The 24,567-nt window shown below is 40.4% G+C and overlaps 1 protein-coding gene across 1 annotated transcript in view; it reads right to left on the bottom strand.

Annotated features, from left to right (window-relative positions):
- LOC114902365 (hsp90 co-chaperone Cdc37-like) overlaps positions 1-24,567 on the bottom strand; it is a 60,440-nt gene that overhangs the window by 20,409 nt on the left and 15,464 nt on the right. The window contains 2 exon segments of the mRNA XM_029234690.1: positions 9,266-9,424; positions 19,768-19,888. Coding sequence (XP_029090523.1) covers positions 9,266-9,424; positions 19,768-19,888 — 280 coding nt within the window.

Here is a 24,567-nt window from a genome sequence, read left to right as displayed (position 1 = left end):
AGCAATATAGAATGGTATTGTTTCATGCTGGTCTCAGCCTATCAATAAGCAATGCTGTGGCTGGACCAGATCTTGTGTTTCTTATTATAATTGTAAGACGCCCTTTAGAAACAATCATCAGAAAAACTTGAAAAAAAATAAAGGCTTATTTCTAACAGGATCAGGAAATTACACAGCACATCTGGGGTCACACAGTGAGGAGGGCATGGGTAGAGAGTGAGAGAGAGCATAAGAGCCTGGGGTTCTGTTTTTATTGGGGTCAAGGGTGGGGCCAAGGAATTCAAGGACTCATTCTTTATTGGTGAATTTAAAACATAAGAGTGGGAATTTAAAGCTCTGGAAGATTAAAAAAAAAAGTTGCCCAAATGTCAATTATCCAAATCAGTCAAAATCTCTAAAACAAAGAAACCTCAGTGAGGCCAGGTCCTGTGACCAGCGTTTACTGCATTCCTGGGATAGATGGGAGAGATAGCCAGCTTTGAAATGGATGCCTAGCAATCAAAGCCTCAGTCAGTCATTTGCATTACAAAAAAGGGGGAAAAAACAACAACTGTCAGGTTTACACTACTGGTTCTACCGTAACAATTAACATTTTAGAAGAAATTGTTGATTTCCAGTACCAACCAAGATGGAATAAGCCTAGTACGGACTATCTCTCCTAACAGATTACAACCATACACTCTGAGAAAATACAAAAGCAACTACCTGAAAACTCTGAAAATTAAAAGGTAGAAGAACAACCAGGAAGAAAAATCAAAACATGAATAATGGCCAGAAGCATATATTCTCATTTATCTCTAGGTTTTCACCCAAAAGTGGGCCAAGTCCCAGAACTGTGCAACTGGTATGAACAGTTGGAAACTCCAGGAAAAACACCCTCTCTCTAGCCAGAGAACCAGAAAAGAGGTCCTCTGCACGCTGATGGGTATGCAGAGATTCCCTCCTTTTTTTCTCTTTTTCTTTTTCCATCTCCTGGCCTTCCCTGAGGCCAGCCCCAGTCTCAAAATGGCAATGCTGTGACAGCAGTAGTACTGGCAGCCATGTAGTGGGCACTCAAAATCTTAAGGGAAAACCCTTCCCTCTAGCAAGAGGAATGGAGAACTGGACTCTTGTGTTTCTCACAGTGTTGGGAGGAGGGGAGGATTTCTTTCTTTTTTTATTTCCCTCTTCTTTCTTTATCCTAAGGGTAGTCGCCACTGCACAAACAGCGCAACTGCATGGGGAGCCAAAATTCTGAGAGTAAACCCAGATTCTGAGCCAGAAAACAGTTGCCCTAGGAAAGCATGGCTGAAACTACAGACAAAATTTTACTGATTGCTTTACTATGTAAGTTCCACTCCCGCTGTGGGTTTCAACTACCCTCTGTGATTTATTTGCTGATTATATTCCAGCAAAACCTGTATGGCAATAATTCTCACTCCTACACTCCCCAACAACTATAGGTAAATGGTTAGATGGGGGAATACAGCAGGGTCTTCTTCTGGGTGAGAACAGAGTCTCTGCAGTTTAGAAATTGGAGTTGGTCCCTTCCTCTTACACTGATGGGAAAAAGACAGAAAGAGCACCTTGAACTATATCCTCAACCTCAGAAAATAGTCTCCAGAGAACCACTTGTAAGGTTTGAAGTTGATAGCAGACTATGATGGACTTCTAAATACTTCAGCATGGACCATGCGATAATATATTTCCAGCAGCTGGTTAAAACTTTAAGTCTAGAGGCAGTTGCCCTAATCAAGAATGCACAGTCCAGAGTGGTCAACTAACATTATATCAAAAAGGTCCATACTCTAGAAATTGCTATTATAAGTACTTCTTTTATCCTGTACAAATCAACTATTGACACTTCGGCAATTACCATACTGAGTATCAGACATGGATCTTTACAACTGAAACTTATGGCTTTAGTATTTAGAATATAAATCTTAGAAACTGGCTCTTATTGGTGAAACAGGCAAGCATTTATGACATGTGGGCTGACTAAAATACTTGAGATATGCTCCCCATCCTTGGATGAAGAAGTTACAAAAATCTACCTATCTTTCACCTTTAGAGATAAAACTTGAGTCTTGATTCCCTAATCTGTCCTTTGCCTAGTCATTGATAATGAGAGGATTTCTGAATGTCTGATATAAGAATAAAATAATCCCACTTCTGTAATGCTGTTGTGTCTGTCCCAAGTGAACCTTTCATTCAAGGTATGGTCAGAGCACCTAAGTGAATGAAGAGTTGGGACTTTATTGAGCCTATAGGATAAGTTGTAGGAAATATCGAAGACATCATATGCTAATAAACTTTAGCTTAATACATCTCTGTATATGAGGCATAAATTTTCTTTTGTTATAATATAATAGCGAAATCATAGCCAACCCTCACCACTTTTTCTTTGGCAGCTACATCACATATTAACAAGACCCTAGTTATGGTAAGCGGCCAAATTATTTTAGGTCAATTCTCATAACTATGGGGATGTCCTCCTTCTCCACTGAGGTACTAAACAGCTTGTGATTCATGTTAAGTGCCAGAGCTGTGGAAATTTAAGGATTATGGTACAGCATATCTAATACACAGAGAATATGTGGCTGTACTATGGCTCTGGAAGGGCACAAGAGGGGAGCCAGAAAGTTCCCACAATCCTTAGAGAGAAAAGCACAGAGGTTATTCTGGGGAGCAACCTCAGCAAGTTTCCCCTAAAGAGTTTTACCGCTTTGAGAAGATGCCTGCACCCAAAGAGGTGGAGTGAAAACCACTGGTATAGACAGACATCATTTGATGCGTCACCCTGCCTTAGCCAGACCATGGGGAGGAGTAATCAATACGCACATCAAGACCACTCTGGCTACAGAAATCCCCACTGAACACCCCTATGCAACTATATCCATTATAGTAATAAAATGCTCTTGAAACATAGCACAGTGCTGCCAATACCAATCTTATACCAGTTACTGATTAAGCAAGTAACACCATTTTTCCAAGAAGCTCAAGGTTACTGAAACTGAGAGGAAGAAATTGTCAAAATACTCTTCTAGTCCATCAGTCTTCTCCTGGCTTCACTCACCTCCCATCAGGCCTTGACTCCAAACTCAGTCTTTAACCACTGCTCCCTATAGTGTCACATAAAGTCATGCCCTTCCTCCTCAGCCATGACAATTTTCACCCAAAGCCACTCTCACCATCAGTTTTCTCTAGTTCCATTCCTAGGGCTACCACACTGTTTACTGGGATGACGGAAATTGCAGCTTAATCTTACCTGCGTCCTTACTGATATTCAGTTCTCAGATAATCTTAGGGTTGGAAAAACTTCAGGTGATACTCAGTTCAACGTTCCCATTTAAGACAGAATTGCCCTCTACAATATCCCTTAGAAATCCAATTTATGACTAAACTCACTTAGCAATAGGTCAATAATTTTCCCTGAAATAATTTCCCTAAAGTTTTACACAATGTATATAAACTGATAAAAGTCCACCTCACTAAGTTTTCTATCAAATTATTTTGGTTCTGCCTTCTGTCAAAAGGAAAATGAATCTGCTCCCTAAGCTATATATCATCCCCTCAGTCATTTGAAGCCCATTCCCCTGTGTCTCCTAAATCTCTGCATCATAAAATAAGGTTATGGTTTCCTTTTATGACATGGTTTTTAGATCCTTCTCCATCATGGTTGTCTCTTAAATTATAGTGAGTGAGCACAAATTAGATTGGGGTGAGGTGGGGTGGAAGTAGTGAAGAGACAGATCATCTGGTGCCCAAGGAGAACATTATTAAGTCTGAGGAGGAGAACTGGTGGGGAACAGAACAATGGAAAAATAGGGCACTATCAGATGTCTACTTGACAATGGTTTCCAAAGTTTCCACTAAATTAATTGGTGCCTAGTTCCACAGACTACCCTGACCAGATTTGTTCTACAAGGTGTTATCTAGAGGTATACCCCATTTAGTGCTTGCCACCCCACACACTAGATATTTGAATAAAGAAAATAGAGAAATTCTTGGGTTCTAAGAATTTCTACCTCATAGAGAGATATAAAGTTGCTAGATATTTTCATACTTTAGGAAAAACCTTAGGGTTTTTCTGAGAAAAAATTAAAATATAAAACTTGAAATTTTAGTGTGCTTTGCAATTTTTGTCATTTCATCATTTTTGAAATGGGTCATCTATAATTTGCTCAGAAAAATCATTATATTTTAGTGTATTTAAAGGTAAAAACCCCAGAAGAAAAAAAATGATATAATTGTTAATTTTCTGTATTGTTAAGTGTGGTTTGTTTCTGTTTTGTTTTTGCATTACAATCGTAGGGAAAAACAAAATTCCTTGGCCAGCAGGAAGAATTTCACTCAGGCCTTTCAAAACTTCAGCCTCTTTCCAACCAAATCCTTCTCTCCCTCTGCTCCCAAGAAATTTGTATTCCCATTTTAAAGCTACCCTGCTTGCACCCCAGGCTTAGCTCCCCCAAATGAATTTCCTAGATACCCACCAAAGCTACTTTCTTCTGATCTTCAGGTCCTACTTATGCCTGGGTACCTCTAGGAACTCACCAGCAACGTTCACTCAGCCACCTCTTTTCACATTCCTCCAAACTACTTCTGACTTTTGCTTCAAGGCCTATTGATATCCCTTTGATTTGAATTTTCAGGGATAATCTGTTTCTTCTGAAATCTAGATGTGTCTCTTTAATTCATAAGTCCTAGAAATAATCCATTCTGTACAGATGCACAGAAATAGCAATATTACACTGGAAAGAAATTACCAACAATGGACAAATAAAACAGAAGCAGACTCATAAATACAGAGAATAAAATGGTGGTCACTGGAGGGCAGGGGGTACAGGGCTGGGCAAAATAGGTGAAGGGAATTAAGAGATACACACTTCCAGTTATAAGATAAATAATTCATGGGAATGTCATGTACAGCATAGGGAATGTAGTCAATAATATTGTAATAACTTGGCACAGTGACAGATTACTAGACTTATCATGGTGATCAATTCATAATATATATAAATGTTGAATCACTATTTTGTACACCTGAAACTGACATAACATTGTATGTAAATTATACTTCAATAAAAAAAGAAAAAGAAAAATATCTATTTCTAAAGGGCCAGAAGACAGGGACTTCTCTGGAGGTCCAGTGGTTAAGACTTCTCCTTCCAGTGCAGGGGGTGGGGGTTCCATCCCTGGTCGGGGAACTAAGATCCTCCATGCCTCGCGGCAAAAATACCAAAACATAAAACAGAAGCAATACTGTAACAAATTCAGTAAAGACTTTAAAAATAGTCCACATCAAAAAGGAATCATAAAAGAGCCAGAAAACAATCACCAACAGGCTATGGTAAACAGAACTATAGTATAGGTAACAACTTCTTTTCTTTCAAGATTGGTTTTAGCAATAAAAAGACAAGACAACAGTAATATGAGAGCTGAAATGCAGGAATTGCACAGATTAGAATGTTTTAATAATAATAATTGACTTCTGCAGTACAGTGCTGAACCCAAGACTAATGGGCTTTCTCTGAATGATTTTGGAAATTGTGGAGTATTTTGAGCTTCCCTGAATTCTGTTCAGAAATTATGCTGACATTTTTTGGTGTGGCCAATATATTTCTCATCCATCTATGCTGTTTCATTAATTCAATTAGATGCTGACTCTTCAACTGGGAATTTGTTAAATTCTGAGGCATAGTAAGCCATCTATTCCTGGCTGGGAGCCAGGAATGATGGGAAAGCATTTCACAAAGAAACTGCTTGAATATAAATGTCCCAGGATAGTTCTTGAAATTATGGTTCTAAATGCACCCACCAGCTTTAGATCATACTAGGCAATGCCAAATTCTCAGAAAATGAAATCATCAAGATAGAATGGATATTGAATAAGTTAACCTAAAAAAAAAAAACTATTATAAATACAGAAGATAGAAGATTCACATCACATTTCCAGGAAAACCTACTCACATGCACTGTCAGAAAAGCAGAATCTGTGTAACTTACCCAGAAAAATGGAGGAGCCAATGCAGGGATCATTGACAGGAAAATGAACATTGAACAAGGCATATAAGCTCCCTGGGCCTCTGTTTCCTCATTATTGAAATAATAAGATGATTGGAATGAGTGGATCTGACTCCAAAATTAATTATAATTTTGACCAGAAGGATTACAAGAGGAATTGTCCATTGTCCCTTCCTTTTTTTCTTCTTTCCACAACATTGATTTTAAAAATCCTTGAAAGCATCTAGGTTTGTATTTAATAATTGCCCTCATCTATGCAAAAATTTTAAACTTTAAGTTTTTTGCACACTTACAATTTAAGTGGAAGAGATATATTTACAGCAATAAAAATAATGGGAATTAAATTATAGGCAATAGATGTTCAAAAAAGAAATGCAGTAATAGCATTTTTTTCTAATTCACGGAGGTTATGAAAATATTAAAAGTGCCCCACTTCATATGGGATTGTGGGTAATTCATACTTTTTCTTTATTCTGTTTTCTAAATTACCTTCAATGTCCATGTGTAGCTTCTATTATCAGAAAAAGAAAATGAGTTTGTTTATAAAGAAAGGGGAAGGGAAAATAACCTATTTTGTGTATCAACTATGAAGCATTCTTTTTTATATAGAATATATTAATTGAAATGCTTATCTGCATAAGTGTTCCAGTTCTTTCCCATTTCATGATATTTTCTATTTCTTAAAACAATTTTCTCAGTTTTAAGAAAAATCGAGGTAAATCGTGCTTAAATTTAGACTGAAATTAAGGATAGAAGGGAAACATTCAACCTGAAAATAATTTGGTACCTTAAGAGTTTAGTAAATATCACTAGTTATTTGACTTAGTTGGTGTAGACAAGGAAGGAAGATTTGTCCAGAGCTAAGGGGTCTCTGCAGCCATTTAGAGAGCCAAAGTGTCAAGGGCTTGAGGGGTGGGGTGGGGGGTTGTGAAGGACACACCTCATAGAACATGTCAGTCACAGCACCTGGGAGTCAAGGCATGAGCTTTGGAAGACTCTTCCTCAGACAAAGGCAGGGATAGGACAGCATGAAACATGGGGGCAAAGAAGAAGGATGGGAAAGTGAGGTCCCCTCCAAATGTGGGGCCTCTGGGTTCCTGAGGAGCTATCTTTTCTCCCATCTGGAACCAAGAGTTGTCCCTTTCCCATCTCTGTGGCCCTCAGAATGCCTTGTGTAGAGTCAGAATAACTACTAGCTATTAATAACTACTGACTAACATTTATGAGCAATTGCAAAGTGCCAGACACTATTCTAAATGCCTTACACATATGAACTCATTGAATCCTCACAGCAGCAAATGTTTTTACGGATAAGGAAACCAATTCAGAGTGATCCAGGGACTTGCTATAAGGGCCAGAGTGTTGGAAGAAGCATTCAGCCCAGGTAGTCAGACCTCAGAGCTGGCATTCTTCCCTGCTTCTCCACAAGTGGAAAAAGGAAGGAGGGAAGGAGGTGAAATATCTTATAATGAAGAGAGAGGTTTTTCCACGTATAGGGGGCAGTAAAGAAAATCAGCAAAATGTAGCCTAATAACCCACAGGGGCAGAGAGAAGACTCTGGCTTCTGGGTGTGTGCTCCTGTTGTCTTCGCCAGAAGCTGCTTCGTCAGTTCCCAAGACCCCCAACTAGAGAATGCCTGAAAGACAAGAAACTATTGATCAAGAAACTATTCGAGTAGGTTAGAGACATACATCTACCATGCGAGAGGAGACTGAAACTCCAGCGAGCAGTGCCAAAATCAACCCTTTCCAGAATGAAAAAACTCATCTCTCAGTACTTCTCAATCTAATTGAAATCCACCTCTATGGGATAGATTCACAGACAGCAGATAAACTATGATTCCATAGTTGAGTACCCTCTCAGCACAAATAATACCTGGGCTGAATTCTCAGCTGCAAATATTCAAGTTAGACAAAAACAAGAGTAACAGAAAAGCACTGTTTTTACATATCTGAAATATACACCCCCAAATCTCCACTTGGGAATAAGAATAGTTGTGTGTATATGTATTTTTAATATATTATTTGTACATATTACTGTGCCTGGTGGGAGATTTGGGTGGGGATTTTTATGAAAGAGATGTGTAAAGGGAGTGTTTTCCAGAGAGGCCTGAGGGAAGTGGTGCGGCGGGGGGAGCTCAGCCAGCACGTGGCTAAGTATGGCTGGAGACAGCTCTTCCTTTTTTCCATATTTCTTGCCATAAGGTCTAAATTTAAATTTGGTTAACAAACAACTTTCATTTCAAGGTCCATTTCATTTTTATTTTCCTATGAAAAGTAAATCGTATGATGCCAGTAATGCAGACATACTATAGCTGTTTCTCTTTTCTGTATCAAATCTGAAAATAAACTTGAAAAGCTACACCTTACAACTCTGACATTTTCTGAAGTTTTTGTTCTAGTTAAGACTTAGTCTTTTATACTTACAGAATAAATTCAGTTACTTCTGGTACATAGTAAACCCAGGCTCAAAGTGTTAGGTTCACAAAGAGATATCCACTTTCCTAAATATGAAACGCAAGGAATGGGCTGCAGCCGATGTGAGAGCATAGACAAATGTGCATCCTCTAGAATTTGAACCAGGAAAACACAACCAATGGTGTCCATCCCTAAAGTGACACGAGAGGTGGCTTAAAACAACAACATGACTGATGAAAGTATTGAAACTCAAAATTGTTCAATTGTAATAATTTATTTCCTGCTGACTTCAATTTGGAATTGGAAATAGCACCACCCTTAATCTATCTCATGCTAGATTGAGATTATTTTGTGTGGCATCTGTACAAATTCAAAAGTATGTATATTGTAATTTTTCCCTCCTATATGTAACTCAAATGGTTTTACCAAAAAAAAAAAAATCCTTTCTGGCCGGTCAAATAAAATAAGCTTGAATCACACTCCACGAGAGGAGATCATTCCTCTAGCTACTCCAAACATTGAGAGGGATGAAGTCATGGATTCAGATTAACCTCTGACTCTGAGCTCCTGTTTTAGCTTATGAATTGTTTTACTCTTATTCTGTACCATGTCAACCCAGATGTAAAACTGAAAACTCTTTCCTGTTTGCCACCAGAATCCACTTGCACAAGGTTTTAGTGTTAAAAGCATCGGCTGAAAGCTTTGGTGAGACAGGGAGGTTTACAATTGAAACTGTAAAGTCAGATCTTAAAATAATTCTTTTTCTCCCCAAAAGTTATATTTTGGTAGATTTTTGCTTTAGTGCATTAACCAAAAACAAGTTCCTTTCTGAGCCTTTGAACTACCTGTCATCTTTGCAAGAGTGAGGATTTTGTTTCCGTGCAGCTTCTTCAACCCTGTGCAGCACACATTTTTGTGCATCTTCCTTTCTCTTTCTGGCAGCCTTACCTATGGTACCTGAGTCCAAACTGGCACTCTCATCCATAATGAGGAGTTCCTGAGATCTGGTGTACACAGAGGCACATACCCATAATTACATCCATTAAGATGTTCACAATAGCAATTAAGAATAAATGTCCAAAAAGAACTTACTAGTCCGTCTTATTGGGAAGTCCAGAGGCTGGATGAGCCTTGAAGTTGGTTTATACAGAGATGTCATAAGGACACAGCGCCCTTCCTTCGCAGTCAGGGCCAACCCAAAGTGGCCTCACCTAAGCCCTAGGAATGCTACTGATGTTTCCTCACTTTACCAGTAGGACACAGAGCTTGAGTTCTACAACCTTTGAACAGAATTCCTCACATTTTCAGTGACTGAACCACCCCAAACTCACCCTTGTAGCTGGGAGCATGCCAGACACTGACTGGCTTTGTTGTAAATGACCAGAACTGTAGCCAGGAGGAGGGGATTGCCCTCTGGGTTTACACCAAGCCAGGCTGGAGACAGGGTCAACGCTAATGGGGGAGGATGTTAATGGATGTTGAGGAGACTCACAGCATCCACAACAAGAGTGAGGCCTCATCTGCGGGGCCAGCAGCCCAACAGCACGCTCTGTGGGGACTGCCTACTAGAGACTTTTAAGTTTCAGCAGCTCTTGGAAAGTCAAAGAGGATAAGAGTGATGGTGGTCAGAAGATTTTAAGACAGAGAGGGGAAAAACAGATACCTGAGATACAGAGGCGGAATATGCTCAGGAAGAAAGCAGGATGCAGCCTTGGAAACAAATCCTATGAACAGATAGACATGCAGACCCTGCCCCAGGAATCCCACTCTGTCAAGTCCTGTGTGGTGTAAGCCATAAATCTACCCCCAGCAGGTGGCAAACATGACTTAATATGGTAGTTTCCCCACAAGCTGTTCACTCTCTCATTTCCACTTTGCCTCACCATTTGGACATGATAAATACCCTCACTTCCTCACTTCATCTTCAGGGGCTTCACAAAGCTATCGCGCTCATCCAAGCCAGCCACTGCGGCCTGCTCGGCCTTAAGAGAGCTTCACTATCCTGTGACCTCTGCTTTATTCCTCATTCCTCCAGGCTCCTGCAGCCCTGAGGAGTACTCACCCCTGGGCTTTGTTAGTGGAATGCTAGACACTTACAAACATGCAGAAAGCACATTTCTATATAATAAATCTAATAGTAGCCAAACATTTTTCCTAGCCTAGAATGTGCTCATTTCATCTTTGTTTCCATATTATAGACACATGTTCTGTGTCTGGCACTGTACTAGATAATTTTTAAATCTTAATAAATTGTAATAAATCCTCACAACCAAAGAGTGTTTAACAACCAGTTTACAGTTGGGAGACTCAGGCTCAAGTGAAATAACTTGTTTGAACCATTTACTACAGTGGCAGAGCCAAGTTTGTCTAATTCTCTCTCCACCAGATCACAGTAAAATACAGCCTTCTTCCTGAGAACGCTATACTTATATATAAAGAGTGCAAAGAGATGCAAAATACTTTATTATTTAGCTTAAGCTTTGGGTCCAAAATCCATTGTAGGAACTAGGATATTGGGCTGGACCACAGGAAAATTCCATTTTTTGCCTTGGTTAGAGACTTGGGGATCCTTCTTCCCCTCAAACCCAGACTCAAAACTTGAGTCTTAAAACTCAAAGAAAAAGAAAGTCCACATCCCATAGGGCCAGGGATATTGGAGATGGAGACAAGGGGAAAGAGGGAGCAGATTACTCAATACTCATCTTATATTAAAGGGGACCAGGCCACCTGCCCTAGGTTTTTCAGGCTGATATGGTAGTAGTAAACTTGGCTGCATGTGGGCAAAGTGAAAGTGAGAGCTGGCTAGGGCTGATTGAGCCCAGATTCTTAAGTCCAGACACACAGAAGAAAACACATCCATGCAACCCACCTAGGGGACACCAGCTCTAGGAAAAAAAAAAAAAAAACCTTCCAGGATGTTCTAGCATGTGCACAACACATTTGCTTTTGAGAGTGATTGCTCTTGCCCTAACTTCTCTCTAGAGGGTTATAAAAGGTATCAGGGTAGAGAAACTTTGAATTCCCTCTTCACATAGGCATCACATATGCTAATTATAACTGGAAATGCCTTGTTGATAAATTTCATTATTTATTACGTGCAACAGAGAATAAAGTTGTAAGAAAAATTCCTTTAGTCAGGATGGGTTTAATATGAGTAAAGTGAGAATATTAATGAGTCATTGGAATACTCATTTCAGATACAAGAACACTTTTTCAGATAACCGTGCTGCACCTCCACAAACTGAAATCATCCCCATCCTTTGAGTCCTAGCGTGTGAGTGACGGAGACCCCACTCACTGCTCCTGTGTCAAAGCCACCTCAGTGCCCTCAACAGAGGATGGCCATAGCCAAGGCTGCCTGTTGACTGAGAAAGGAAAAGAACAATTTGTGCAACAAAAGGAAAAAAGAAAAGAAAGAGAAAGAACGAAGAGCCTTGAATACAGAGTAAAGCAGTTTTCTTTAAAAGGGCCTGGTCTGCTTGCTCAGCTGACTAAGCTGGTTCCACATAAAAGCATAAAAGAACATTCATGAATTGAAGAACCTAAGCATAGTGAACTGAGTGGTTCACCACCAAGACCAGTAAGTTGACCTTATTATCTGCCTGCTGCATACATGCCATCAGCAACAAAGGATGGAGACTTCATTTAAAATTTGAGTCTTTGGTCCTTTCACAATAGTCTTTTCAGGGTCTCAAAACTCTTGATACTTTTCCAGAAGTTCTTTATTACTCTGGACACTTACTCCTTCCCTCCCACTCAGAACAGGAAGATGAAATTGGAGTTAAAAATATTCACAGACCCCAGAGATAAATTTGGTTTTTGTTCGTTTTATTTTCCTTTAGCTAAAACCATGTTTTGTACTACAAATATTAAAGCCCTGCTCATGTGTATTCTAAACCTCCAGATAGTAGGACTCACTGCTCATATTTAGTTTCAAGTAGAGTTTGTGTTGGACCCTTTTTAAGCAACAGATCAGGTTCATTTGCAATTATCAAGATTCATTTCAATTGTTCTTCTCTGGCAAGTTCAATGCGTTCCCCAAGAAAGGGTTTATGTAACAATATCCAGGGACTTCCCTGCTGGTCCAGTGGTTAAGACTCTGTGGTTTCATTGCTGTGGGTGTGAGTTCGATCCCTGTTTGGGGAATTAAGATCCCACAAGCCACTCAGCGTGACCAAAAAAACAACCCCAAAGAACAATATCCACAAAGAATGAAAATAAAAGTTTCAAATCAGCCTCAAGTCAAATAATGACAAATAGACAATTGATAAAGCTGGCTTTGATGGAGTTCTGCTGTATATTCCGACCTTCACAGAAATTAAACTTTTGGTTTTTTTCTCCTAATCTTCTGGTTGCCACCAAGTATGATGGCAACTTACTGTGCCCCAAATCAATATGTGGTATAAGGGCAACACTTTCTAAGTCCCAACTTCCTAATCCATAGTGAAAAAGAAGTTTAAACCTGCCCAATCTATCCCTCAGAAATTTTATGAAAATAAATGAGATTTTATGAAAGCACTTTGCCTTATCAAAGGAGGAAGGAGTGTGACATAAATACAAGAGTGTGATAACTGGTAGCAAAAAAAAATTAGTCCTGTGTTATTCCAACATAAATCATATTTCATACATTATAACAATATGGGCACTCATCAGGAATAAAATAACCTTCAATTAGATTTAAATAGAGACAGGTGTGTAATGCAATGCCTTCTGACCGAATGCCAACATGAAATAAGTCCCTAAGGGTTTAAAATGCTTAAAGAATAAGCACTACAAAGATGAGCAGCCTCACTGGGATATAATTCAATCTCCACTTTTATTTCCAATTCCCCTTTCAACCCACACACCTATTGTCTGCTCTGCATATGTTATTGATATGCATCTACATCATTATTATAATCAATAACAGAAAAAAGTCAGTGCCCTTAGTCTTGCATAGCAACAGTTTTCATATCTTCTGTAGTGTCTGCAAATGAAATGAATCATAAGAGACCATACAGACCATAAGAGAATTTGGAGAACAGATCCCATTATATAAATATAATTTACATAAAAATGCAGATTCCTATGTGGAAAAGCTGAAAGCCCTTTGCTAAACTCTTTCCCCCCATTAGAAATACATATTGAAGCAGAAAAAAATGTTCTCTATTTTCCCCTAAGCATATATTGCTACTAAAGATGATAAATCAAATGAAGGGGAAGCGACGGGCTTCTTTGAACACAGAATTGTAAGGTGAGTGGGCAGGCTGTACTTACTACAGAGTCCTTCCCATGTCATAGCCCACCTAGTCAGTTTCAATAAATGGCATGTGGATATTTGTAGGAAAACAAACAAACAAACAAGCAAAAAAACCCAGAAACTGAAACTTTTAAATAAGAAAGGGACTGGCCCAGTGACATCACATTGTTTACCCACATTCTACTTCCAGTCAGTCATCATACATCATTTCAAGGAGTAGCTTTGTATCCATTGAAAGTACTTTCTCTTTCACTATCCCTCCAACCCTCTTGAGCTACAGGAACACAAAATGTTCTCATATGAATTATCACCTGGTTTGTTCTGTACTGTTCTGAAACCTTAATGTGTCCTAAAGAGATCTTTACATGGCACTGTTAACTTTGCCCAAAATTATTATATCTGTGCATGTCCCAATGTGGGTTCCCTGGGAAACAAACTCTGAGAAGGTTCACTGGGGAGGACCCTCAGCACCAAGGGGTGGTGAGGGGGAGGGAGGGCTGAGGACTGGGCTGAGGGAGGAGCAACCGCACTGCACACACAAAAGCCTCAGGTGATTCCACTGGGAGCTCAGGGGCTAGGAGGGCCCCTCGGCAGAGCCTCGAATCCATTACATTCCTTCTCAGACAAGTCATTAGCCTCAAGCTGACTGAGGAGGTGCCTGAGGTGACTTTGCGCAAGGCTGCTCACCCCAGCCGAGGGCAGTGTTTAGGGAGGGGCTCAGCTGAGAGTGTTCAGCGCAGTCTCTCAGAGTGTTTCACTCCCCAAGGAGGAGGTGTGGCCCATGCACCAAGGCATCCCTTGCAGTGCAACAGACTCTACAGGCTTCACCAGCAAAGCAGCCAGTCGCAATATGCAGGGCGTTTGCACTTGGTGGGTGCCAAGATCACTGCTTATCCTCTCTATTACCACTTCCACAAACTTCTGACAAAGGCAAGGGTCATATTTTGTCAATTACTTATCAAGGGATGTTTTAAATATTGTCCATTCAGTGTGGTAATCTTGCTAGGGCTGTCGTGCCTGAGGTGTAACTAACACATACCAGTAAATTGTTTTTTGAATATTTACATTTTTAATACAATTTGAATTAAAATGCTAACCCAGGGTTTCTTAACAGCAACACTATTGACATGTTGGACCAGATTATTCTTTGCTGGGGTCAAACATGTTTAGCAGTATCCTCTGTCTCTACACACTAGAGGCCAGTAGCGTTTTTCCCCACAGCTGTGACAGCCAAAATGTCTCCAGACATGGCCAGATGTCCCCTAGGGCCAACTTGTCCACTGTTAAGAACCACTGAGTCAGCCTCTGATGCCCACATGCTCAGGGACAGCAGATGGGTTTGAGATGATCCAATGAGAACATCCTCCTGCATTCTGCCACTGAGACACAGACTCCTCTTTGTGGAGAACTATATGCAAGATAGATGAATTTTTTCTCTTCCACAGAGAGTCACTGAGATGTGAAGTTTAAAATAAGCCCCTGCCAAATGACTTGCTCTGCAGTTGGGCTGTGTGGTCCCATTTGGTCTTTCCTGACTCTCCCCTCCTCCAGTGTTCGCCTCCTGTGTCCTCAGTCTCTGGCCTGGGCGGGAGTGGGCTTGAGAACTTGGGTGCCTGATGCTGTACTTCTCGAAGCAGCAGCACAGCAAGCCCTCTTGGGGGTGCCACCCTCTCCAGAGAGGAAAGTGCTGTCTGGGAGGAAAGGGCTAAGTTAGCAACGTTGGGAAAGACATTAGGAATCAAAAAGAGGGAAAATACATTGAGTTTGGCTCAGTTTTTGCAACATTTATTGAGAACTTATGTCCTCATGAACCAATCTGGATACTTGATGAAAATGTAAGTAAGACGGAGCCTCTATGCTCTCGGTTTCAGGGCTTCCATCCAAGTGCTCACATTAATGTGACCCCAGGAGAGCCTCATCTGAGACATGTCACCATGTCAGATTCTGTCCTCAGCTCTGCAGATTCAGCCTTTCATGGTTGCCAGTACCCTGAGAGTGGGTGCATCTCTCCAGCTTGGACTTAGACAAATAAAGCTCATTAAAAGTCAGACAAGCTAAAACAGCCATGGATTTAGCTATGCCAATAAATATGGCTGTCAAAGAAAGCAGACACTTCAACCGGCCGGCACATTTAGGGAAACATCCCTGGAAGTCAATTTGTAATCCAATGACTAGTAGACGTACTCAGGTCACAAACTTGGGTGTGCAAAATATAACTTTACACTCCTACAGCTTCCCTGAACCTCTGTTTGGTACCGTATTTTTCCAGTATGAGTCCTAAAATAGCTAAGTTGATTTGGAATTGCCAGTCTTAAGTACAAACTTGTTTTTAGGAATAGTCTCAGTGAAATTCAGTATTTTCCCTCTCTCGATTACACAGGGTGGACTTAACTCCAGGGCAAATGGTTGGTCCTTGACATCTGCTGAGATGTGGTCCCTTTCAGTCCCTGGATGGTGTCACTTCTCTTCCTTGGTGCATGCTGGTTGACCACATCTCCATGGGTGTCTGTCATAGAACTCTTTCTTGTTCTGAACCTGAAATCCCTGAATCCATCCCTCTCTCTGACACAGGCAAGGCCCGCTCATGCTTGCGGGCCTCTGTCAGGGGAGGCCGGTGGGCCCTCTCTCAGCCACACAGGAGGGTGCTTGCTGTGGGGCAGGGTTCTCTCTGAGGATGCCTCAGCCTGGTCTGCTACTCCTGGCAGCCCCGTATACACACCTCCACTCTCTTTCTGGGGTCCTAGTGGCACAGGAGCTCAGGGTGGGACTGACCATCTCTCAGATCTCCAGGCAGAAAGCAGTACACAAGTTATTCTACTCCTGGGTTTCCCAAAGTTCACCTAGAGAGTTCTATCAAACACTGCCTCCACTCCCTCGCCTACCCACCCAGTCAAGCCCGAGTCTAGCAGCCCTTACAAAGGTCTGACTCTTGTTCCCTCGCCAATTCTGCCTTTCCCATCAGAGGCTCTTCTTGATTCATGCCTGGAAGGAGGATTATGCTCAGTCAGTAAATTCTTTTTCTAATTATGTTTGTCCTATGCTGAGGCTGCAACTTTTAACACCTGAAAGCTAAGAAAACGTCATCTTTGTTTTCTTCTGTCAACTCTGAGAAAATGCAAGCTTAGGTGTCAGAACCAAATGCAGACACTTAAAATAGCAAAATATATTATTAATAAATATATTTAAGCACATCTGTCTGTGAGAAATTGATACATCATCTCCATAACAAGGAGCAGTCTGCCTCAGGGACCAGAGAGGTTGAGGGCTGATTTAGGGAAGGGGAGCTGTTCCAAATATGTAAGAACCAGGAATGACCCATCAGATGAGGCCCCTGGTGGAGAGGAAGCCAGCCACATGGAACTGAGTGTCACAAGTCCTTGCTTAGGGCACACCCATTCCTGGAAAGGGGGTCCTGCCCACTGAACTCTGGACAATTTTTAAAAACAGATGAACAAAAATTGACAGCCTAATGGTTGACAACAAAGATATTTTAAATTCAATAAAAATAAAACAGAAACAGAAAAAACACTTTGTTCTGATGTGATGTTCTGAAACAACCAACTCTGAAAGCCATTTACTAAGAAAAGACAAGGTAAAAGTAATTATCTAAACGAAAGCAGTTGTATGGCATTTTACAATGAAACTCTCCATTTTCCCTTGTGTATTCATTACCCTTCCTAAGCAAAATATCAAACATTTGGTCCATGGGGAAATGTGTCCTTCACTAACCTGGGTTCACAAATTGTGATTTCCCACCCTCCAAGCTGGGATAGAGCTGGAACAGTGAAGAGACGTTTTGAACCAACTCTGGTTTGTATCCTTTGAGTTCTGTAATGGTGAAGCGTTTTGTTCCCTGTGCCATTAAGATGTTGGTTAGCTGATAGCACTGTGCCCACAAGGACTAGTGGGGCCTTCTATTTTCAAGAATATTGAACAATAAGAAGATGTGGATGTTGAAAGGCCATTGCCTTTCAAGTTTGGTCATAATTAGAAATTATAGTGAGTGAATTTTCCCATGTTTAGACAAACCTCTGTAAAATAATTTTCATCAAGTAGTAAATATTAGAATAAACATTAAAAAAATCCTACCCATGTTTTTCAATTTAAAAAATAAATTTATTATTTTCAGTTATAAAATATATTTCACATAATTTAGAAAATCAATCTAGGACTGAATTTAGAAACTCAATCTAGCACAATGTAAAAGTTGAGAATTACGTTTTATTTAGCAGGCTTTCTGAGGACTTCAAGCCCGGGAGGCAGGCTCGGGGATCACTCTGAGTGATGGTTCCCAAGAGGGAGGGGAGGAGCCAGGATATGTAGTTTTTGCAACAAAGACCAGGAAAGTCAGAACGCCAAAAATATTATTGTTAATTAAAGAAAACCAGATATCTCAATTAATGAATTCAGTGCTTTTCTGTGTATGGGAAGATGCAAAAGTCTGGGCTCATTAAAATCATTCCTTTGATATGCAGTTCAGCTAGCTAAAGCCAGTACCCTGTGCTCTTTCATCCTGAGTCTCCTCAGAATGCACCATTGGGGATGGCCGCAGTGTTTAACTGCTTGATGGCAGATATCCTGTTTCCATCCTGAGTTTCCTCAGGGCTCACCAGCGGGGATGACGGCTTGACGGCTGCAACATCCTTTGTTTACCGATATGGCAGGCAAGGTTTCTCATTCACAAGTCCTTGAAGCACCTTCACCGTGTTTGCCACTAGGGAGCATCACCAGGACATGGAGCAGATGGTCCAGTGCACAGTCATAGGCAAACGGCAGCAACAGGACAGCCACTCAATGAACAAAGCTTAACTTGAAAACTGTAATTGTAAAGGGAATAGGAGCTATAGGTCATTGTCCCAAAAAAGTAGTGTTTATTTGTCTTTAGGTTTGGTGCTTCCAAAACAGGCCTTCTGGGAGGGAAATAAAATGCTGTCAGAGTAACACCAGAATCTGGTCTTACCTCCTTGCTCATTTGCAGAAAGTTCAGAATGCAGTTAACTGACAGCTCTCAGCTGTAGCCCGGGATAGCAGCCCCCCAGAGAGCTCTGAGGGACTGTTCTGAAGACCGAAGGGAGGAACTGGGATACTTAGGAGATTTGCTGGGGAAAAAAAATGTAGTCAAGAGATTACTGCTAATCACAAAAAACAGTCATTTCAAGTTAACTATTTTAGTGCTTTTCTCTGCATGGGAAGATGCAAGAGCCTGGGCTTACTGAATCATTCCTTGCATATACATCTTAACTATCTAGGGCCAGTATCCAGTTTTTCTCCATCCTGAATCCCCTCAGGGTGCACCATCAGCAGTGCCTGCAGTGGCTGATGGCTTTACAGTGGCAGTATCCTTTGTTTATTGAAACAGTAGGCAGGCTGTGATATTTGTCCTCAATACTTTCAAATAAGCAGCAGACAATACAGGAGTCAGGAATCATCAAACCTTGTATTTATGTCCCATATTTAAATTAGATTAGGAAGATAAATATTCAGTTCTGGAGCTGGGAGGCCAGCCTGTGGTCCTGACTTATACCCGCAGGTTAAGTGCTTCCCTGTGTGCATGAAGCAAGGCCGCCGAGGTACCTGGACCGGCGGGCCAAGTGTTGCAGGGGTTGGGTCTCCTGCACTGATTGACACTTCCCCTGTGACTTCCTCTATCCCACAAGCTGGCCAACAAGCTTTAAGGAACCCCGCCATCAAATGAGTCTTTGAGATGAGGATATGGTGAGGGGCGTGACTCCTGGGCAGGGTGTGGGGAGGACTGGAGCAAAGTGAGGCCAGGCAGGGCATGACAAGGGTAAAAACAGCATAAGAATTGGCCAGAGCCAACCGAGGCCGCTCCAGCAGGCAGCCCTGCTAGGTATCTGGATACTAGAAATGAGGGGGGGGGTGGCGGGCAAGAAGTAAGGGCAGATGATGGGCCACAGAAACAGAGGGCTTCTACCTGCTGCAGCACTCAAGTTTCCCAAAGGTCACAGGCCCTGAGGAGTACTTCCACAGAGGGAAATGGTGATACAGTATCCATTGAGGACTGGTTCCAAGATCCCGGTCCACACCAGAGCAGGCGCCCTCTCGAGTCTGTTGTATAAAATGGAATAACACAGTCGGCCTTCCTACCTGGGAGGCGGAACCGAGACTGGGCGGAACCGCGGCAAGTGGAGGTCTGACTGTATAAAGGACTTTTGGGGCAGACACACCCGGGTTCCAGTCCACGGCTTTAATTCACCAATTGAGTAACCTGGGAAATTTATGTGTCAGAGTCTCCGTTTCCTCCTGGAAATGGTAATACTCGTAAACAAATTTTGTAAACTTCCTATACAGATACATGCAATAGGCATGTAAATTGCTACCAATTAGTAAGCACTCAATAGATATTAGTGGTTCTCATTATTGTAGTTGCTCTCCTGTTTTCTTTTTCATCTTCTCCTTTGCACTCTCTAGCATTTAAAAGGAAGCTTCCCCTGTTTTGCCGTTTAAACCTTATTTCCTTCATGTCCCTAAGGGCTCTCAGTTCCAGCTTTAGACAGGAGATCCGTGACTTACAGACTCTGAGGGGTGCTTGAGGGTTAACTGAAGACAGAGCAAAAGAGGGGCCTCCTCTTGGGTTATGCAGAGGTAGTGGTCTCATTTCCTGAAGCACAAAAAAAAAAAAAAAAACCCTAAAAAACACCTCAGGAAAAACTTAAAAATGTTTTCACTGTAATCTTGGTACACTGTTATTCATACACTCACGGAACGCATAGACAAATTTACCAAATTTGGTCACAGTTAAAAAATGTAATTCATGAATATTTTAAAATATTATGGAAAATGTATCCTAATATTGATGTATTTTTTGAAATGAAATTCTGCTGCTTTTGTGTCAACTAATTCATGGGTGATTAAGTTGTTCAAGTTTTCTAGTTTACACACCAAGGGGCCATTAGAAATTAGCAAGTGAGTAAAATAATGAGCCTTGACTTTCTCAACTGTAATAATCTAAATGTAAGTGTTTCATTCTAGAACTAGAATGTCCTTTCATTGTATGAGTAATACATCCAAATTAATTAATCCAAATCTGGATTTGGTATATAAATACCCAGGGAGAGATTTATGTATTGATATAAAAATGCAAATAGTTGAAGTGAAAATGTGGAAAGTGGCCATCAGATAACTAAAGCCTTCAATGTGCTGACATCTGATAGCTGTCTGGAAAATTTACAATCAAAACTGGACTAGAACATGAGAGAAGCAAAAGGAAAAGAACCTTTGGGAAAATGTATCACTAAACAGCACTAACACGGTATGATAGGTGTCCTGAGTAGAAGTGACTGAGAGAAGGCTAATGCCTTGAGGATGCAGTGTCTGGGGGGACTTGGACATCTTGGCCTCCTAAGGAATTCAGGTAGGTTATCACAACATGAATAAACCTTAGGTACATACAGTGTAACAAGAAATAGCCATGAAGTAACAGGCTGGTCATCCCCAGATCACTAAATTCCAGAGGCAAATGGAATGGGGTTTATACAACAGAAGAACAAGAGCAATCTGTTTTTATCACTTCACTGAAGGATTTACAACAATAAGGGGACAGAAGGAATTCTGCAATTATTCCTTCACTCATTCATTCCTTTAATCAACATGCATTTTTAGAGCACATCTGATATTCAGAGCATGACAGCGACCATCTAATATTTGCTTGACCTTTTTTGTCTCTAGTTTTATCCGTCGTACCCCTCTTCCAGAAAGCAAATTCCATTTTGCTGAGTTACCTCTCCATCCAAATTCTTAGTGGCACAGCCAATCTCACCTCTGGGAATCTTTCCCTGGACAGAAAAGCACCAAATGTAAAGATATATGAACAAGAAAAATGGATTGCAGCCTTTTTTATAGGGGCAAAACCTGTAAACAAAAGGAATATTCATCAGTGGGAGAATGAATGAATATATTGTGGTTTATCTATGACATGAAAAAGTATGCAGCTTTTTTAAAGAATGATTTCAATCCATACCAATGAACCTGAAGGAACTTCTACAACTTATTGTTGACTTACAAAAGCAATAGGGAGAGATGTATATATAATGAATTCTACTTTTGTAAAACAATGACTTAAAAACTTCCCTATAATGTGTGTTTATATATGATTATATGCCCTGGGAAAGGTATGGGGAGATGCACACTTGGCAGTTAAAAATGACAAGGTGGAGAGAGGACATAAAAAATAAAAGATCTAAGATGTCACATTCAAAAACAGCATGTTTCATATATCATTTAAGTAAAAATTTAAGCTATGTGTTGTGTAGGTATAAAATGTTAATGGTAGTTATCTCAGGGTGGTGGAACTTTAATTTACATGGCTTTCATTTTCTTCCTTACACTGTGAATTTTTTTCAACTTTACAGTATTAAAAATCTGTTAATATTACAAAAAAATTTTTTTGTAATTTTATAGTAAATCACCAGGCCACAGATTCCTCACACTAGACTCATAAAAAAAAAGTCCTGAATACTGGGCTGCTTTCCACATTTTATTTTTCTATTATTTTTATTGAAGTATAGTTGATTTACAATATTATATAAGTTACAGGTGTACATTATAGTAATTAATAATTTTTAAAGGTTATACTCCATTTACAGTTATTATAAAATATTGGCTATATTCCCCGTGTTGTACAATATATATTTATACCTCATTTTATACCTAACAGTTTATACTTCTTAACCCCCCACCCCTATATTGCCCCTCCCCTCTTCCCTCTCCCCACTGGTAACCACTAGTTTGTTCTCTATATCTGTGCGTCTGCTTCTTTTCTGTTGTATTCACTAGTTAGTTGTATTTTTAAAATTCCACATATAAGTGATATCATACAGTATTTGTCTTTCTCTCTCTGACTTATTTCATTTAGCATAATGCCCTCCAAGCCCATCCATGTTGCTGCAAATGGCAAAATTTCATTCTTTCTTTATGGCTGAGTAATATTCCATTGTGTATATATGTACCACATCTTTTTTATCCATTTATCTGTTGATGGACACTTAGTTTGCGACCATATTTTGGCAATTGTAAATAATACTGCTATGAATATTGGGGTACATGTATCTTTCCTAATTAGTGTTTTTATGTTTTTCAAATATATACCTTTTGGATATATATGCTTCCCATATTTTCTTCCCATAGGAAGATGTGGGCCAATGATACTAATGTTGATGCTGGTTTTCCACTGGCCATGTGACTACAATGTTACACTACCTTCTGCACATCTTACTCAAGCTTCACCTTATCATTTGTTTGGACTAAATTTCGCTATAGAAACCAACATATTCATTCGAGCTTATGTGAATGTTATTCACAGAGACTGGAAAGAATCATGTAAATGTTTTCCCAGACCTTGCTGCCCCTAAGTGATCATTCTGCCAAAAGCAGGCTTGATATCTACCTCTCCTACCCCTTACTAAGCTCGTAACAGAACAATGTAATGATGACCTCCCTCTTATTGTTCTATAGATCTTGAGGACCTCAGCTAAGCATGCACATTCCAGTGGTCGTAAGTTAACCAGGACCTGGTTAGCTTTGCAGAGCAAGGTGGCAGAAAATCTCCATTGATTTTGTTCTATCAGAGAGAATGAAACATAATGATAACAAAAGCTTTTTACTAATGTTAAAAAGGAATTTTAACTTTTCATAAGCATTATATAGGGCACAGTCAAGAGTTTACAAGTTCACTCAGACACTTTATGCTCAGTATAAACCAAGTAAACCAAATAAGCTCCCAATGGGTGAGGCTCCTGGAGGTGGGATTTGTAATGCCAATGAATACCCAGCAGTGGCACCAGAAACAGAGAGGAGTTTGTCCATCAAACATGATTGTCCCTCCTCCAAGAGCAAGCAGCACTGTAAAAGTCACAGGCCAATTGACCTCCAAGGAGGTCCAACCCATGATGATTTCTGAATTAATTAGGTATGTTGCTTTCTAGTTTTCTGCATACATCATCCCCTGAATTTAACACATTTGTTGAGTATTTGTGTTCTAAGTTTTTTTTTAGTAGATAAGAAAAGTGAAGCAGACAGATTTAAAAACTTATTTAAGCAAAACAGCTGACAAGGGCTTCCCTGGTGGCGCAGTGGTTGAGAGTCCTCCTGCTAATGCAGGGGACACAGGTTCAAGCCCTGGTCTGGGAAGATCCCACATGCCGTGGAGCAACTAGGCCCGTGAGCCACAACTACTGAGCCTGCGTGTCTGGAGCCTGTGCTCCGCAACACGAGAGGCTGCGATAGTGAGAGGCCCGCGCACCGTGATGAAGAGTGGCTTCTGCTCACCGCAACTAGAGGAAGCCCTCGCACAGAAACGAAGACCCAACGCAGCCAAAATAAATAAGTTAATTAATAATTAAAAAAAAAAAAAAACAGCTGACAAAATTTGTTGTCTGTGTGACCTTTTCAGAATATCCAGAATGCAAGCTCCCTGAGGGCAGGAGAATTTTTTACTATGTTCATTTCTGTATCTCTAGTGCCTGGGACACTCGCCAGCACATGAGAGGCTTTCGGTAAATATCTGTTGGATGGATGAACGACTCTGTTCACTAGAGTATTGTCCTTTATATTCTATTAAAAAAATTGAAGGAAGTTTATTGATATGGGGTGTCCAGAGCCTGCAGAAAGAAACACAGCATAGATTAAACCAATTACTTTTAATTCCAAATGCTTTAAATGCAAACTTCCCCATTGATTGGAAGACAGTGTTGTAAAAAATGTAATTACACATTCATTTTGATGAGTCCTTTCACCTGTTCTTCTTGTGCACATATCTTTATAATAATTCTCATAGTGGAAAACTGCAGGGAGTCCCATGGCAACAGGGCCTATGCTTTGTCAAGAAGAGACACACAGGTTCCCTCATTTTGTGATTTAATTTACCGATGAAGCAGGGAAGAGGAACTA

Source organism: Monodon monoceros, unplaced genomic scaffold (assembly GCF_005190385.1).
Source record: "Monodon monoceros isolate NGI ecotype Baffin Bay Population unplaced genomic scaffold, NGI_Narwhal_1 Super_Scaffold_20, whole genome shotgun sequence".
NCBI classification, from domain to species: Eukaryota; Metazoa; Chordata; class Mammalia; order Artiodactyla; family Monodontidae; genus Monodon; species Monodon monoceros.
This window is presented reverse-complemented; position numbering and strand designations above follow the sequence as displayed.